The 20,123-nt window shown below is 36.3% G+C and overlaps 1 protein-coding gene across 1 annotated transcript; it reads left to right on the top strand.

Annotated features, from left to right (window-relative positions):
• The first annotated feature begins 459 nt into the window (after positions 1 to 459).
• LOC145692261 (uncharacterized) lies at positions 460 to 5,127 on the top strand. The gene is made up of 2 exons (XM_081767559.1): positions 460 to 3,591; positions 3,796 to 5,127. Exons 1-2 carry the CDS (start codon positions 460 to 462, stop codon positions 5,125 to 5,127), a joined length of 4,464 nt encoding a protein of 1,487 aa, XP_081623685.1.
• The last annotated feature ends 14,996 nt before the right edge of the window (positions 5,128 to 20,123 follow it).

Genomic DNA, 20,123 nt, shown 5'->3' with positions numbered 1-20,123 from the left:
TGCATAACGTTTCTCTTTTGTTTTTAAAAGCAGTTTGTGTGTGTGTGAGTGTCAGCAAGTTGAGCACCAAGAGATCCATACAAGACGGTCCTCCGGAATTCGTACAAAAAAGACAATATAACAGTAAGTTGTAAGTGTTCAGTTGTTGTGTAGTTAGTGCAAATAAACATCTATTCATTCATCACAATTTAGTTGTTTTGTGAACATTTATTCATCAAAAGACAGAACATTGGTCCTCCGGGCCGGATCACAGTGAACTAGCGTGTGATACAAACTGTGAATGTGTATGTGAACAATTGTTACATTGCTCTTTGTTTAGTTCTGTTCATGTGTGCAGTGACGTTTATTAATTCTTCTGGAAATTATGTGAATAGACGTAAGTGAGAACACGTTCATCAGTGTGGACTTGTGTGTGGACTTGTGTTTATTAGTTAGTGTGGACTTACAACATTTTTCAAGATGGAGGACTCAGAAAGAAGCAAGTTAGTGAAACAACGTGGTGTGTGTAAAAGTCAACTGACAAGAATTCAAAACTACGTAAGTAATATTAATTCAACAACTACAATTAGTCAGGTGAAAGTACGTAAGACTGCAATGATTGAGTTGTATAAAAAGTTCGATGAAGTGCAATCACAGTTAGAAATAAATTACGAACAAGTAGAGGACGATGCATATAGAGAGGAGTTTGAAACCAGTTACTATGATGTATTAGCGCAACTAGAGGATTTTATTATTCAGCGTAGCCAGGCATCTCATTCAAACAATTCCTCGAAAAATGAGAATCAGGTGTCAAATGATCAATTAAAATTGCCTCGTGTTGAATTGCCATCATTTGAAGGACGATACGAAAATTGGCTTTCATTTTCAGACAATTTTAAAGTTATGATTCATAATAACGATAACGTGTCAGTGTTGCAAAAGTTCCATTACCTTAGGAGTGCATTGAGAGGGGAGGCGTATGATTTAATAGCGAATCTGCAAGTTACAGAAGCTAGTTATAAAATTGCATGGCAATTATTGCAAGACAGGTATGAAAATAAGCGTTTGATTGCAGCTACTCATGTCCGTAATTTGTTACATATTAAATGTATCACAAAGGAAACTACATCAGAATTCAGAGAATTTATTAATACAGCTACTAGTAACTTGAATGCATTACGAGCTTTAGATTTGCAGACACCACTAGAAGAGGTTTTGTTAGTTCAACATTTCGTTTCACAATTAGACAATAACACTAGGCGTGCGTGGGAGTTACAAATCACAGATCATTCTTTCCCTCCCTTATCAGAGTTCTTTGCTTTCTTGGAACGTAGGTGTCAAGCATTTGAAACTATAAAAAATACACCATCGCAGGAAGTATTGTCAAGGTCAAGGGGCGATAAAAATAGACAGAGTGCTGAACCAAAACAAAAAGAAAAAACAACCAAATCATACGTGACAACAACTCAGTCTTTCTGTAACTTTTGTAAACAAAACCTAATACATCAGTTGTTTAAATGTCCTGCATTTTTAAACGCTGAAGCAAAAGAAAGACAAGACTATGTTCGAGATAATTTATTGTGTTTCAATTGTCTCAAAAAAGAATGTAAAGTAAAGAAGTGCAGATCAGGTGGCTGTAAACGCTGTTCCAAAAAGCATAATACCTTGCTGCATTATGACGTAATGTCAAAATCAGATGAGAAAATCAGTGTTGCTAATTCACAATCAAGAAATTTTTCGAGTCATTCTAATACGAATAGGGAAAATATGACACAAGGTTCTTATTGCATTTTCAAGGGAAAACCAAATGTTACTGTTATGTTATCTACTGCTATAGTAAATGTACGAGATGCAAATGGTAAATTACATCCATGTAGAGTATTATTAGATTCTGCCAGTCAAAGTAATTTTGTGACTGAAGATTTAGTTCAAAGGTTGCGTCTACCTAAAAATAAACACCGAGTTCCAATTCAAGGTATTAATAGTGTGATTAGTGAAACAAATCATTGTGTAGATGTACATATAGAATCAAGAATTCGTGAATTTGTAATTGATGTAAACTGTTTAGTTTTGCTCAAAATAACAGATAACATCCCAAGTAGGCCAATAGATCATGCTGATTGGAACTTGCCGACAGACATAGTGTATGCAGATCCTAACTTTCACCAACCAGATACTATTGACATTTTGTTAGGCGCAGAAGTGTTTTTGGACATTTTGCGATCGCATAAACTAACTAGACCAGGGAATTATCCAGTAGTACAAGAGACTGAATTTGGGTATATTTTGGCGGGTAAAGTTCCTACAACAAGAGATTCTAGTATACCGCAAGTGTCATTTTTTGTGCAAGAAAGTAACCTTGATAGACAGTTACAGGCATTTTGGGAGCTCGAAACTATACATTCAACAGTCATGACTCAAGAAGAAAGGCAATGTGAACGACACTTTGAGGAAAACACTACCAGAGATAGCAGTGGTCGATTCGTTGTATGTCTGCCAATTAAGCCAAATCATAAACCATTAGGAGAATCATATAATTTAGCTCTTCGTAGATTTTACCAGCTAGAAAGACGGTTGCAGCAGTGTCCAGAAATTAACGAGCAGTACCGTAACTTTATGAGGGAATATGAAGAATTAGATCATATGAAACCAGTGAAAGAAGAACATGAAGATAATGGTATGAAATGTTATCTGCCACATCATGCAGTATTGAAACCATCCAGTACCACAACAAAGCTAAGAGTGGTTTTCGACGCTTCTGCAAAGACTTCAACATTGGGTTTATCGTGGAATCCTGCATTAGATAAGCTTCTCATCACCAACAAGTCAGTTAAAGAATGTCTCACGACCAACATACCAACCAAACGTCAAGTGACTTCGACAATAGCAAAAATATTTGATCCTTTAGGACTTATAAGCCCTGTAATTACTCCGTTCAAGATTTTCTTACAACAACTGTGGATCCATAAGATCAATTGGGATGATCAAATACCATCAGAGCTGTATCAGCAATGGTTAGACCTGTGTCATCATCTTCCAAGTGTTAACGAAATACAAATTGATAGATGTGTAGTATTGAAGAATTATGTTCATGTCGAGATACATGGGTTTGCTGACAGCAGTCAACTTGCGTACGGCTGTTGCATTTATGTTAAAACTGTGGACATTTCAGGCAAAACTACTGTTAAACTTTTGGGTTCTAAATCGAGAATAGCTCCTATTAAAAAGGTAACGTTACCAAGACTTGAACTTTGTGCGGCAGTACTTTTGAGCAGGCTGTATCGGAAAATAATTCCGATATTAAACATTTCAGTGAATAGTACTTACTTCTGGACCGATTCAAAAATAGTGCTTGCATGGATATCATCTCCAGCTGCCAGATGGAAGGAGTTCGTGGCAAACAGGGTTGCAGAGATACAGGAGATCACATCAGTCAACCAGTGGCATCATGTGTCGTCAATGGACAATCCAGCCGACATTATTACACGGGGAATGGATCCGAAACAGTTGAAGGAAGCAGATATTTGGTGGCATGGACCCGCATGGCTTGAATCATCTGCATGGCCCGAACAATCAGAAGTGGTAGACGAAGATGTTCCAGAAGAAAGGAAAGTAACGAGCATATCTTTAGTTAGTTATGAAGGTGACATAAGCTTTCTGGAAAAATTTTCATCATTGTGGAAACTATTGCGAGTTATTTGTTTGTGTCGTCGTTTTATTTACAATTGTAAAAATCACAACGAGAAGAAAGTAGGAACTATTTCCACTACTGAAATTAGTGATACTTTACAACAATGCATTAAGCTAATCCAGCAGGTTAGTTATTCGCAAGAATTCAAGGACTTAGCTTCGTCAGGCCAAGTTTCATCCCAAAGTGAACTTAAATCTTTGTATCCATTTATAGATAATGAACAGTTGCTACGAGTGGGAGGACGACTAAAAAACTCCGACTTACCGTATGATAGCCGACATCAGATCATCTTACCACCTAAAGAGCATCTCACCAAATTGATAATTGAAGCGGAACATAGAAGATTGTTACATGCTGGACCGCAGTTATTGATTTCATCATTGAGGCAAAAATATTGGATCCCACGAGCTAAACAAGTCGTTCGATCTATCATTCATCAGTGTCTAGTTTGTTTTAAATTGAAAGCGTCAGCCTCAGAACAACTCATGGGTCAATTACCATCAGCACGAGTACAGCCAGCTCGAGCTTTTATTCACGTAGGGGTGGATTTCGCCGGTCCCCTAATGATTAAGCAAGGAACTAGATCTCGTAAAGTGACAAAGGCGTATGTTGCAATATTCGTGTGCTTAGCAACCAAAGCGATTCATATGGAGTTAGTGAGTGATTTGAGTAGCCAGGCATTTTTAGCAGCTCTTCGAAGATTTGTATCCAGAAGAGGCAAATTTTCGAACATCTATAGTGACAACGGAACCAATTTCATTGGAGCTCAGCGAGAACTTAAGGGGCTTCAACAACTACTCAGTTCACAACAATTTCAAAACTCAATTCAAGATGTTGCAGTGCAAGAAGGATTTACATGGCATTTTATTCCACCCAGAGCAAGTCATTTTGCAGGCATTTGGGAAAGTGCAGTGAAGTCATTTAAGTTTCATTTAAGAAGAATAGTAGGTTGCACAATTTTGACATTTGAAGAACTCAACACAGTTATAACACAAATAGAAGCCTGTTTGAATTCAAGACCAATCACCGTTCTATCCAATGATCCCGATGATCCTTCATTTTTGTCGCCAGGACATTTCCTTATTGGTGAACCTTTGATGAGCATTCCTGAGCCAGATCTAGTGGACATTCCGACCAACCGATTATCAAGATGGAATCACCTTCAGAAGATGAAGCAGCATTTTTGGAAAAGATGGTCTCAGGATTATCTACATGAACTCCAGCAGAGAAGAAAATGGACAACAAAACAACCTAATATTTCTATTGGAGATGTGGTTCTAATCAAAGAAGACAATACTCCTCCATTGTCATGGAAATTAGGTGTCATTCAACAAGTGTTTCCGGGAAAAGATGGACTAGTGAGAGTAGTGAGTGTAAAGTGTAAGACAGGGACTGTTAAGAGACCAATTACTAAAATTGTACCTTTACCAAAAAATGATCATGTGGATTGTGTGTAAGTTGATTGACTTGGTTCAATCAAGAGAGGGGAGAATGTAGAGACTTTTATTGTGAGTTTGTATCATTGTCATTATATTTGCATAACGTTTCTCTTTTGTTTTTAAAAGCAGTTTGTGTGTGTGTGAGTGTCAGCAAGTTGAGCACCAAGAGATCCATACAAGACGGTCCTCCGGAATTCGTACAAAAAAGACAATATAACAGTAAGTTGTAAGTGTTCAGTTGTTGTGTAGTTAGTGCAAATAAACATCTATTCATTCATCACAATTTAGTTGTTTTGTGAACATTTATTCATCAAAAGACAGAACATACCGTACAATGGGGTGATACCGATCAATATTTGAACTTTCTGCGGGGAAAGATAACGAAAATATTGAATCACAATAATGAAATATAGATATTAGTTTCTATGTTATTTCTCTGGCAGACATGTTATATTACGTTACGTCATGGAATATTAAATACGAATTATAGATCCGTGTCACCCTACATAGTGGGGTGATTCCGATCACTCATGTATTGCTGTGGGTTAGGGATGCATTCGAGTCGAGTCGAGACAGAATTTTCCTGACAAAATTCGAGTCGAGACACAGTTCTTCCAATAGAAAAATATATATTTTTCGAGCCGAGACATCACTTTTACAGCACATTTTCGAGTCGAGACAGTCTCAAATCTTGTCTCGTGCGCATCTCTATTGCGGGTGATCAATATAAGCTTGAACAGGTGGTGATACAGAAAATGAAAAAGGATTCCAAAAGTATATTATCAGTTAATGACAGAGAATAGGACACACTGCAAAGAATTGAGACGTACAATGGTGGTAAAAAGAATGATCACTGTCACAATTGTTTCACACCTTGAACATCGAGACCTGAAAATTCAAGACCTTCCTGACGCACCAATCTTCCAGTCGCAGTCATGACAATCCGGTGAAGGTCAATCATCTGTAAATCAGGGATATCAAGGAACACAAATATAACCTGCTTTCTTCCACACTTTTTTAGGAAGAAACTTCACCTCATATCTGTTGAAAGCAAGCACTGGCGTCGTTTGTCCGATAAAGTAATGTGGTGCATTTTGCTCATAGATAATTTTACGCGCCATTGAGCACAAAATAGACCTTCAACAAGATGCATCTCCTCCTCAGTGAGAACTGTTTAACCACCATATTTCTTTCTGTACTTACATTTAGCGTTGTTACACAGCGTTACATATGGAACGTTATATTTTTCTGCTGCCTTTCGGATACTTATTCCACCCTTCGCTACTTCTCACATTGCTTCCTCAAGTTGTTTTACATTATACTTACACCGAGCATGCGGACCAACTTGTTTCAAATACTTTCTCGGCATGATCGGTTTCACCCCTAAACTTGGCACAAATTTGTAAGACAGCCTACCATCACTACACCAGTTTTGCTATTGTTGTGCAAACTTACACGAAGCAAGTTATTTTATCTTGCTACGATATAGTGTCTTACCAAAAGCCATAACCTACGTACTGAAGTCACACCAATATAACGGAAACAGTGTTCCGCTATAATTACGTTTTTACCATTAAGCAACTTTGCACTATACACACAATCTACATGCATCATGCTCTGACTTTCTATGCTCATAGATCTCGTGTTCAATCACTTTTCTTCTCATGATATCTTTCCTACATTCGACTTGAAACTATAAATGACAGGACTCTGTCAATGCAGGTTCGTGAAAATGATCGGTATCACCCCGTTCTACGGTAGCTCTAATTAAATTTAGGATTGGCTGAACAACTTTCTTTTATTACCTTCGAATTTTAGAGCACGGAGAATTTTTGCCTTTATTTGGAGAAGACATTGTAAATCGTTTACAGGTCAAAATTGACTTGCAAACTAATACATTATTATCAGTATACAAGAAACCACGGCCACCGCCGTATCCAATTGAAGTTGACGCTCAGGAAAAATTATCAGCAAGTGCAATTCATTCACTAAAACAGCATAAATCGGCTGATGTATTTACTACTCGAAAGGTTACCATACCAGCCACTCACATTTCTTTTTACCTATTAATGTCAAGAATCGGAAAATGGATACTAAATATTTAATTATCTCTCCATTAGAGAATTTATTGTATAAGTACGGGTTACAGACCTTGCCTACTGAAGTACTTACGAATAATTTCACGCTATTAATCTCAAACCAAACTAATAGGTCAGTGACATTAGCAAAAAATACACCGATCGCATATGTTGAAGAGAACGTTCAAGAAATAGATATACTGGGTGATTACGAAACAGACGAACACAATGATAAAACATTCTATAGAAGTGAACAAGAAATTCAGGATAGGCTGGACAAAGCCAAATCACTTTCTGATAATAAATTATTCGGCATAAACCCAGATTTAATGGATGAACAGAAAAAGGCTATACATGATCTACTTTTTAAATACAGGGATGTCTTTTCATATATACCAACAGACATAGGCTACTTTCGTGGTAATGCACATAAAATTAGGATAGACAAAGCAGCTTATTTCCGTCAGAGGTCACCTTCCATTCCTTTGGCAGTAAGACCGCAAATTGATTTGCAAATTAAACAGCTTTTAGAAGCCAATATTATTAAAGAGACTAGTGACAGCTCCTTCTAGTCGCCACTTCTCATAGTTCGGAAACCAAATAATTTAGAATTCCGCCTAGTTTTGAATCTACAGGCACGTAATAAGTTTACAAAATAGTTGAGCATTCCATTCCAGACTACGGAAGACATTTTGCATGTACTAAGAGGCAAATCTTGCATTTCGACAATTGAAATAAAGTCTTCCTATTTTCAGCTATTGTTGCATCCTAAAAGACAAAAATACATGACTTTTGAACTTAATCATACTAGGAAGGCGTATAAATTTCAACGCTGCCATATGGGTCACTCTACATCAGCACCTGGGCTAACCATAGCAGTACGCATGCTTTTAGGGGATTTACTACCTCGTATAACAGGATTTGCAGACGACCTCGTGATAGGAAACAAAAATTGGAAACAACAACTATCAGACTTGGAATTGCTCTTCAAAAGACTAAGAAAACATGATTTTAGAGCAAGCCCAAAGAAGTCCCACCTATTATACTCAGAATTGGATGTCTTAGGATTTACAGTTAGCAGCAAAGAGATCAAAATTTCCCCTAAAACTGCCAATAAAATACGAAATTTTAAGAAACCAATCTCTAAAAAGACATTAAAGAGTTGGACAAAGTAGAACCATTTTAAATTATTTTGGAAAAGAATTCAAAATTTAAATTGATAACTCAGCATGATGAGCTATTTGAGAAACTTAAAACGGATATTATTCAGACCCCATGTTTGTTTAATTTTGATCCATCATTGAAAATCCGAGAATAATTAGATGCTTCGTCAATTTCCAGAGGAGCAATTTTAGCGTGTTATAACAGTAAAACTAATCAGGAACGTGTTGTTTCCTATTGTAGTTGTCGTTTTACTAAAACTGAACGATGAGCCTCAATATAACAGAAAGAATTATATGCATTGATATATATGCGTAAAAAATTTCGATATTTTCTACTGAATAAAAATTTTAAGTTTTTATAGACGCTAAATGCCTGGCTTCACTCAACACCCAGCCCGACAAAGTCGGAAAATTTACTCGCTATAAGATATTCTTAGCAGACTATAATGTTGAAATTCACCACATTAAAAGTCAACAGCATCCTGCAGATATTTTTATTCGCTTAGAAGACAAGCAAGACATACAGCTGGAAGAAATTCACGAAGCTGATAACTTTTCGGACACGGAGGACGCTAAAGTTCTTGGTTCTCACTCATTGGAACACACATTTCAAATTGACCAACCCATGACTACCCAATTTGGCGGAATTTACTACCCTTCATTTTCAGACATTATCATAGTTTTAGAAAATAAAGGACCTAGTAAATTGTCCACACTAAGTGCCGCGAAATATTTTTCTCAAACATGGACTGTTATATAGAACTTAGAAACATCCTCAATTAGGATTGATATATTTACTTTTTGTAACAAAATCTTTGCTAAGCAAATGGTTTGATACGATTCATAACAACCCATTGGCACCTCATTTCGGATGTACTAAGACGTACCGGTTGTCACTCAGAAGGTATTATTTTCCTAACATGAAAGCTTATATAGCGAGCAAATTAAGGTCATGCAATCTCTGCCAAAAACTCAAGAAGTTATGAACCAAGCCGGGAGGCCAATTGCTCCATCTTTCTCCTACACCTATTGCTACTGCGTGGCAGTAAGATTCAATTGGGAAGGTGCCGGTCGGACAAGGAAAAATACATACTAGTAGCTATTGAAATGGCCACTCGATTTTGTGTAACGAAAATTGTAAACATCACAGCAGAAGAAATTGAACAATTTCTTATATTTGAAATTATTCTTAAATACGGAGCTTTTCCCTACCTGTATTTTGATAACCACCCTGTACATAATGCTAAGAGACTACAGCACCTAGCAAAGTTCTACAACTTTGAATTTAAAGTTTGTTCAGCACATGACCATAAAACTCTACGTATAGTGGAAACATTCCACAGAATTATACAGAATACACTTAAATTTTTCGTACACGAAAATCGAAACTATTGGCCAACACTAATTCCATACATAACTTTTGCGATTAATACATTCGTAACGGACCTAATACCATTTCTGATATTTCGCTTGCATCCACTCCGACGTTATGCGTCGACAAAGAACATTTGAATAAAATACGTGGAATTGTACAGGATAGTCTAACTGCAAGATACAACAAGTAGAAAAAATATTATGACCTTAAACATAAATAGACTAACTTTAACAAAGGCCAGAAGGTACTTGTATTCTTCCCTAACCGTCAGATTGGGATACCAGAAAGTTTTTAGTCTAGGTTTGCTGGGCTTGTTGATTAATGAAAGAATCAATCCCAACCTTTATAAGGTCAGATTTCCTTATTCTTATCGTCAACCCATAAAGGAAATTTATGTAGACAAAATTAAACCGTATTATGAAGATATAGACGATACTCAGCAAGAGGATAAATAGCTATTTTTTCTACAGGAACGAATGCAGTTAAACAAAAAAAAAATCAAATGATAACGAGCTAGGCAGAACGGAAAAACACGATAGGATCTGGCGTATCTCATCTTTTAAAATAATTATCTTCTTTCAATTGGCAGCATGGAAAGAAGAACAAGAATAGAACATAAACGCATCTAAATTATTGAAATCAATTGGCAAAGAACATTGTATAGCATAAAACATTTTATCATTCTCACTTCTTGATTTACAAAAGTAGAAGTGCTCACCTAGGAAGAAGAAACACAAAGACAAGTATTCGGACAGACAAAAAACAATTTTCATTGCGATACAAACATTTAATCTTTGTTTTAAAACATTCATTTACTCTGTACTGAATGAAAGAATGCAGAATTTCAGCATTTAACCCACAAACGCCCAAGACCAGTTTTATTCGTTAGCAACTGCATTGAACAATACCGTGTTACATCGAAAACCTGAGAGGAAAACTGAACGAAATTCGTACAACAAGAGAACGGGTAGTGTGCCTGAAGTGGAACAACGGGCTTTTGGCTAAATGAATGATATAGCCAATGTAACGTAGTGAAAAATAAAGTGGGTCACTGGTGGCACAAGGGGCGTTTGTGGGTTAAAAGGCAACTGATCTTTACAAGTACGACTAACTTATGATTCTACATTTCATCGACAATTTTTTTTCTTTTTCCACTCTGAACTGCATATTGTGACCGACATTAGTTTTTCAAATATATATCTTTAGTGCCATTTTTTAAAGAAATTTTACACCTAATACAGGGTGACCAAGAAATCACGCCGTTCGCGTCACGAACTTTCCAATGTCAATTATCTTTATATCCTTGTGATAATCGCAACCTTTTAGTATTCGCAACTCTTATTATTCTATACATACTATATCTCCACTCGGTACCAAAAACATCCAAAAGACCTCGTTTAGGTATATCTCCTCCAATTCCAATTGACACATTTAACACCATCCATCCAATTAAAGAGCAACCGATTTTACAGACTCCAATACCCATCACCATAAGTGAGCTAATATATGTATATAAACGCCAAAGCTTTAAACAACCCTACCTCGATGGAAACGAAGTGACATATAATATGTACCGATCCTGCCTGTGATTAGGGAATAACTGTTACTGCTTTCTTCCACTGCCTTAATAGTGCTCCGAAAAGTGAAATTTCATCAGTGTTACCAGTGTTATTAGTGTTTTAGTGATTTCCTGTGTGTAATCCCTCAATGTTGCCAACCCTCACAAGAAGAAAAATAACCATTCGGCTTATTTTTTAAACAAGCCAGGGAGGTATAATGTTCCACATGGGGTTGTGTATAAACAATTCTACACGCCAGTGTTTACAAACACCACAACGTGGTTTAGCAAGAGGATTCCACACACCAGATGGATCTACTATCACCTGCAGACGACGGGCATCTGGCCCTTCCCATGAAACAGACGATAACGACGGAGCAGAAGCACTACCGCCGCCCAAGGACCTCTATAAATTGGCTAGACGACAGCAATTCTGTACCAGTCTTCTGGTGTCCCTCCTACTGTTTTCCACGGAACATTAGGAGTAACCTAACCCAAGGCCTCTAGTCTGCTACGGAGCTACGCCTATCCTATCTCCTGGCTTAGCCTGCTAAGGGGCTCTGTTGGCCACTAACCATTCCTCTGCTTGCCATGGAGCATTAGGTCCTTAACTTCACTCTGCTTAGCCTGCTACGGGGCTCTAGAGACCCTGTCTACGACCTTACGGTCAAAGACTATTTGTAACAAACCTTGTAAACTTGGAGAGATTATTTGTGCAGTATTTTGTAAAAATACTTTTTATAGATAAATTTTATAATAAAAGCCGGTAGTGGGAGTCGATTTTGGACATTCTTTTTATTAACGCTCTACCTATATCTATATGGGACGAAGTTTTACAATATACTTGTATTAGTGCTCACGACATTTGAGGTTATCTCGTTAAAAAAAATCCATTCATTGTCATATCGTTTATTGAGACGAGACGAGATGCGAGCAGTGCCCCATCTCGTGAGCAACACTAAAAATATTCCATATTACTTCTCACACTTCTCATGCCTTTCCTTTCCGGTATAATCAGGCCATGATTTCAAAACGAGTTAAAAAGAGCTGAACGAGCGAGCGACTCAAAACTCGACCTTAAAACAGTGCCTCCGCTCAGAACTCAACTCGAGAAAATTATCTTTGACTCGACTCGAAACTCGACTCGAATTCGACTTCAGTTCGAGCACATGACTTTATCTCGACTCGTGCCCAACCCTAATCCATGCCCAGGTGGGAGGACATTATTAAAAAGGATCTCTCAGAAATAGGAATACAAAGTAGAAACTGGATACAGCTAAGAATAGAATTCAATGGATATAATTTGTGAACGGACATTGAACCAAAGGGTTCCATTGGTCTTAGAGTTAGTTTTAGTTTCTTATTTATTTATTTATTTATTATTATTATTATTATTATTATTATTATTATTATTATTATTATTATTATTATTATTATTATTATTATTATTAAGTGTGTTGTCAGTAGTAACTATACTATCATTTAAATATTATACTTTGATGTAATAAAAGTTATAGTAATGGTTCAAGAAGAAATATTTTTCCTGTATTACAGATCGATTTAATTCCTTAATTTTTCATCGTAATATACTGAAGCAGATTCCTGAATAATTTTCCGAAAATTCTTCTTTAAAAGTTTCCTGATTTTGCAATATTCCGTGAGTTTTGCTCGTAGAAAATCGTCCTGACTTCTTATTTTCTTCCACGAGTCTCAAAATATGAGTGCCAAACAGAACATCTCATATGAGTCATTGCCTCATTACCATAAGCCTGCCAACACCGTGTGCATGGGTTTTCTCAGGGTTATCCCGCTAACTCCCACTTTCTTCATTCCACAATTTCATTCCTTTTTCATTATCACCGTCTGCTTTGGCCTAGCCGGAATAATCGCTGGACGTAAAACTTGAATATTTCATTTTTAAAGATTTCCATAAACCTGGCAAATCATTCAAAATATATCCATTGCTGACCTGCCTAATTTGACGAAAAATTAATATAGTTTCTAGTTTACAGTCTCAATGCCTGTGTACGTTATCACAAAAAAAATCGCGTAGCACTTTCGCTGGAACAACACAGTTCTGCAGATCCTAATGAATATTTGGGCTTCCGTTATTTTTCAAGTCACATCTAATGTTACTGAGCGAAATTACTCAACGTGAAATGGGAAAATGAAATCTCTGTTCCTTACTAAACAATATGGAACGTCCTTCTTGTCCTCCGTCTTTTCCTTTCTTTCTCTCCTTTACTGACACCAGCCTATAAGGTAAAAGAAAACCATAGTTCAAAAGTTCTTGAGTAATGAATTAGATGCACATGAATAGTTGCAAATGTTGTATTGCATGTTAGTCTTCTATGTACTAGACCCTGAAACTAGGCAGACTTCTCAACTACCTAGTATATATCTATGTCTAATATTCTAATAAGAAGTGATATTACTATGAGTTCCAGTTTCAATAGACGGATAAAAGGAAAGATGGAACTCTTCGGATACTGAATTTATATCAAAAAACAACTTCTCACTGTCTCTTATCTGAGACTTACTAAGGAAACCTTTCTCGCTTTCTGTAATTGTTTTTGTTCATAAATGGAGATCAATACTGAAGCCGAATTTGTTAGTAGATATCTATTCTTTCTGGTTTCAATTCGGTGTATTGAAGCCCTATTTTTGGGGACACTAAATTCGTATCAACAAACCATTCTACGAGGTTTACTGCCGCTTTGCTCTATAAGAATCAAGATCGAGACCGAATCCGAAGTTGCAGCAGATTTTAATCACTTATATTTTTAGGTGAGTGATAGGCGCACAGAAAGTGCTTATTCTTGAGGACCCTAAGCCGGGAAGCGCACAAACAAGAGGTTGTGTGCGCTCGTGATATAAAAATATGCCATAAGCACACAAAATCTATTGCAGTGATGTCACATTATGTCAAATAGCTTCTGGCATTTATTGACTAATTTCTTATGACAAAAGCATCAGTAACCACCATTAAGACAAAATATGTACTAGAACATAATTAGTATTCACCTTAAACTGGATTTTTTGATCATATCAATTTGGTTAAAGGACATACTCTAAGGGATTAGGGTGTTTCAAAATTTATGTCCAAAGTAGAGTATCTTATTAATTTTTTACCATTATATATTTTTTTAAATATCTGTCCAAAGGGGAAAGGAAATTACAATACTTTCCTTCAACCTATTCTTTAGGGATGGTATCGAGACGAGACGAGACGAGACTTTGTACAGTCTCGGTCTCGTCTCGGTTTAAAAACAGCCGTCTCGGTCTCGGTCTCGTCTCGAGTCAAAAATCGCCGTCTCGGTCTCGGTCTCGTCTCGGTCAACAAATGCTTGTCTCGATCTCGGTCTCGGTCTCGAAGGCCAAATCTCGGTCTCGTCTCGGTCTCGTCTCGAAAGTCTCGAAATAAATAGGTGAAATTAAAATTGTAAAAATATTATTATTGTAAAGTCTGTCGTTTCTGCTTCTTATTTTTGGCCTTATTCTTGACTTAGAATTATAGTATGGTGTACTTCTTCAGAGCTAATTTGCTAGCGCTGATGCCTTCCATGCGTGTGTTCCAGTTTCAATCATCAGTGGGTATATCATATCTGGGATAAAATTCTAATAGTAACCCATATTTCACTTTCAGCAAAAGACTTTCTCATATAGCCTCACTACTGCCCATACAATTAAACTCTATTAAAATAACTTCAGTACTATATAGTAGTTTATTTAGAATAAGATTTCCTTCCTTAGAATAAGAATTGTTCAATAGCTCCTAACGGATAACGCAACACATAGAAGCATGAATGTATTTAATCGTACCGAAATTGAAATTTTACAATTTCTCATTTATTATCCAATACGTTCTGTTTTGACTGTCATTTTAAAAAAAAATATTACTACAATATATTTTGTTTAAAATTGATCAAATGCTTTATTACCGTTTCACATCTACGTGTTTAATTGACACCTTATAACACGAAATTCCTGAACTTTGTGGTGGGAGCTACGACACTCATCTTTGCTATGTGTGGCCTCGGGTTCCATCACGAAACAAGTTAGATTCAAAGTCAGATGTTTCGCATAGTTCGCGTCTAAATTTAAGTACATTCTGTTTCTTATACAAGTTCCTAAAGCTGTAATGCATTACATACGCATACGTATATCCACTGCCGTAACAAAGATTAAGCTTATTCCTGAGCTTTCAGCGGTGCATGTGATCTTTATTCAAGAAAACCAATCGTGCGTTCATTACGTTGAAATTTTATATTGATTGAAAATTACTTGCAAAACATGAACATACATATTATATAAGTATATAGGTAATTCGAGCTAGCTGTATCTATTTTCTCTCTCTCGCCAAAACAAGTGATTCTTAACTTTCTAGTTTTCTTTTATATTCATTTTCGTAGTTTTGCAGCAACATGAAGCATTAAATAGTCAAAAATATATATCTTTTTTTTCGCTGTATGACTTTCGTTAAATTTTGAATCCAATTTTACCCTACCTTACCTAGTAAATTTATACGGTATATATATATATATATATATATATATATATATATATATATATATATATATATATATATATATATATATATATATATATATATATATATATATATATATATATATATATATATATATATATATATATATATATATATATATATATATATATATATCTGAACATTAGTGATAGACTATGTTAAGTCACTTTTTGGCCAAATTGAGTTAGAATACTTTTTTTTAATAGACTATGTTCTTTCTAGTGGTGTAATAATGTAAGTCTAAAGCCATCTTACTACTTTGTAACTACTTAGTATAGTTTGAAAAACAGTATTATAGATCTTAGTTAAGGAACCGGTTTTTCGCTTCTCCTGTACAATTACGAAATTATGACTTGGTTTAGTTTACCTCTGAGGTCTCGATATAAAATCATTACCATCATCATAATCAAGCATTATCAATCCACTGCTGGATGAAGTCTTCCCAAGTTTTCTCTACAACTATCTATCTTAGGTAATTATTTTCCAGGTTACTCCCCAGTGGTTCCTGTTTTTGTCACGTGGTATTCAATCTAAAATTGTTTTCGGCTATCGATCATAATTTCGTCTTGCAATATGTCTATCACATGTTCCGGTCTATTTTAAACATTATTTTATTAGTACCAGTCATTAGTTGCCAAATAATTCATTTATATATATTTGGGCTACAAATAGTTCATATCCTCTACTTTTGGAGCACACACACGCTACTTTTTGATCTCTGGCAACACTGACTCAAGTATTTAAATCAACACAATGTAAGAACCCCCATTTGCTGTAATGGCTAGTACGCTTGATTTTGGTTCGCATGGTCCCGAGTTCGATTCCCGGTTGCGGTAATGTTCAACGACCGAAGTTTTTCGGATTCCACTATGATCAGTAACTCTACGTCTCCTTTATCCGCCCTAGCATAATTGTGAGACGTTAAACTAAAACAAAACAAACCAAAAATCAACACAATGTGTATTACTAACTGTAAGTCTTTGAATAATTGCATATAGCTATATGGTATGGATCGAGTTTGAGGTGGTCGGTGGTCAAACTATAACAAATGAAATGCAGTTAGGGTGTAATTTAAATTTTAATAAAGCAGTGTTTTAATCTAAAAAATACACCAGGCCTAAGGCTTAAGGAGAACAACTAGTGCTACTGAAAAGTTGTCAGTTACGTTTAATTTCAGTTACAATTTGCTTTTACATGTATTGCTGGAACGAAAACTTTGACATTAACATTATAAGTAGCCCAAAGACTATGAAAAACATCGTGTTTTGAAAACATTCTTGCACCATAAAACAAATTACGAGTAATTTAAAAATATTTTGCACTTTAGCTACGTTATTTGCACTATATTTATAATAATATTTAGCAATTTATTTAAGTTCTCAACTAACTAACTAACTAACTCTATGGCCTATGGAACCCGGAGGTTCAGTGCCGCGTTCACAAAAGCTCTCCACTGACTTCTATCCTTAGCTAATTGCATCCAGTTTCTACTTTGTATTCCTATCTCTGCGAGATCCATCTTAATATTGTCCTCCCATCTGCGCCTAGGTCTTCCTAATGGTCGTTTTCCTATGGGTCTACCAGTCAAGACTTTGAAAGCGTTTCTACTTTCTTCCATTCTAGCTACATGACCTGCCCACCTAAGCCTCCTAGACTTGACGACCCTAACAATGTTGGGTAAACCGTATAAACTATGTAGTTCCTCGTTATGAAGCTTCCGCCATTCCCCATTCTCGTTCCTCTTGGGTCCGAATATTCTTCTCAGGGTCCTGTTCTCAAATACTTTCAGTCTATGTTCTTCCCTCAGAGTAAGCGACCATGTTTCACAACCATACAGAACAACAGGCATGATTATCGTTTTATATATTTTAAGCTTCAAATTCCTCGACAGAATTCGCGACGACAAGAGATTTTGAACCGAATAGTAACACGAATTCCCTGCTTTTAGTCGACATTTAATTTCTTCGTGAATATGATTTTCGTCTGTTAATATTGATCCTAAATATTTGAAAGTATCCACTTTATCAAAAGTATTATTTAATATTTTAACGCCTCCACAATTTGCCGTATTACGGTCCCGACGCACTTCCATGTATTTAGTTTTCTCTGCATTTACTTCTAAACCCATGTCCCTGCAAGCGTTTAATAAGATCTCTGCATTTATTTCTACTGTTCTCCTATCATCCCCTATTAAATTTACATCATCAGCATATGCCATAACCTGGTGAATGCCGTTCAACTCTAGGCCCTGGTTGCTATCTTTGATTTTCCTTATGGCGTATTCCAGCACAAAGTTAAATAATAATGGCGACAACGCATCTCCTTGTTTCAGGCCATTTTCGACGTGGAAGCTCGTGGACAAAAATTTTCCTACCCGGACTTTACTTTGGGATTCACTTAAACATATCTTAATTAATCTAATTAGCTTTCTCGGTATTCCAAGTTCTGTAAGAACGTTGTATAATGTTTCTCTCCTAACCGAGTCGTAAGCCTTTCTAAAATCAATAAATAGTTGATGTACCGGGGTATTGTATTCCCACTTCTTTTCGAGTATTTGGGGAATGGTAAATATTTGGTCGATAGTTGATCGATTTCGTCTAAATCCGCACTGATAATCTCCAATAATTTCATCTGCGTATGGGGTCAATCTTGCTAACAGAATATTTGAAAGGATTTTATAGGATGTTGACAGAAGAGAAATGCCTCGATAATTATTACAGTCAGTTTTGTCGCCTTTCTTGTGAATTGGAACAATGATTGATTCTTTCCACTCTTGTGGCAATTCTTCCTTGTTCCAGATAAGGAGAATGAGTTTGTGTATCTTGTTCCACAATTTTTCGCCTCCAGCTAAAATTAACTCAGCCGGAATTTCATCTACACCCGGAGATTTGTGTTTCTTCAATTTCTTTATAGCAGCTTCCACTTCTATTCGATTGGGTTCTGGAATATACGGTTCTGCGGTGTGTATCTCCTTTTCTCCACGCACATTAGTTTTTGGCTGCGTGTTCAGCAAATCGTCAAAGAAATCTTTCCATCTATTTAAGAGGCTATCCGTATCGGTGAGAACTGTTCCGTCAGATTTCTTTAACATATAAGCACGAGGTTGATAGCCTTTCTTAAATTCGCTGATCTCCTTATACATGTCCCAAATATTTTTATTTTTACTATTATCTTCAAGTTCCTTAATTTTAGCTTTCAAAAAATCCCGTTTCTTTGTTCTAAAAGTTTTGGAAGTTTCCCGCCTGGTATCTGCGAAATTTTGTGTAGTTGTTTCATTCGGATTTTGTAGCCACCGTAATTTTGCCTGTTTTCTCTTCTCTGCTAGTTTAATGCATTCTTAGTCGAACCATGGTTTGTTCCTACTTATTTCCGCGTGTCCCAATTTTTCTATTGCTGAACTTTTAATGCTATCTCTAATTTCAGTCCAAGTATCCTCAACACTAGTGCACTCCGAGTCTTCTAAAACCGCGAATCTATTCGAAACTTCAATCTGGTATTCCTCTCTTACCTGGCTCTCTTCTAATTTCTTTAAATTAAATCTCTCCGTTTTCGGACATTGAATATTACCTTTATTCAACGATAATCTCTCCCGTATTATCGCTACTACCAGGTAGTGATCAGTGTCACAATCAGCCCCTCTAAACGACCGGACGTCAATTATGCTAGATTGTCTTCTTCTATCTACTAAAACGTGATCAATTTGATTATGTGTTTTTCCGTCTGGTGATGTCCAAGTGTATTTATGAACGTCGCGATGTGGGAATTTTGTACTCTTCACGATTAGGTTTTTGGATGTTGCAAAGTTCACGAGTCTAACACCGTTGTCATTACTTTTCTTATGCAAACTTTCGTTCCCTATAATCGGTTTGAAAATATCCTCTCGTCCTACCTTCGCATTGAAATCCCCTAATAGAATCTTCATATGGTATCGCGGGAGTTGGTCAAATATCCGTTCCACTTCTTCGTAAAAACTATCTTTTATATCGTCACCCTTATCTTCAGTTGGAGCATGTACATTTAAAACAATAATATCACACCACCGTCCCTTAAGAGTAATAAAAGAAAGTCTGTCAGTAACAAATTCAACCCGTTTAATTGCTGGTAATATTCGTTTGTGAACGAAAAACCCTGTTCCTAACTGATGATTTTTATTTCCTTCCCCGTAAAAGAACGTAAAATTTCCGGAATTCTCAGATCCATTTCCTTCCCACCTAACTTCCTGAACTCCTACTACGTCCATCCTGTATTTCTCTAACTCACTCGTAACAGATTTTAACGCGCCTGCCCTATA

Source organism: Thermobia domestica, chromosome 8 (genome assembly GCF_964235325.1).
Source record: "Thermobia domestica chromosome 8, izTheDome1.hap1.1, whole genome shotgun sequence".
Lineage (NCBI taxonomy): Eukaryota > Metazoa > Arthropoda > Insecta > Zygentoma > Lepismatidae > Thermobia > Thermobia domestica.
Note: the sequence above shows the minus strand (reverse complement) of the source record. Positions and strands in the feature narration are given on the sequence as shown.

Bases quoted from the DNA above. Each gene is read 5' to 3' on its own strand.
- LOC145692261 (XM_081767559.1), top strand. From the start codon at position 460: ATGGAGGACTCAGAAAGAAGCAAGTTAGTGAAACAACGTGGTGTGTGT. The intron at 3,592-3,795 runs GTAACGAGCATA...CTAATCCAGCAG, and splicing joins ATGTTCCAGAAGAAAGGAAA to GTTAGTTATTCGCAAGAATT.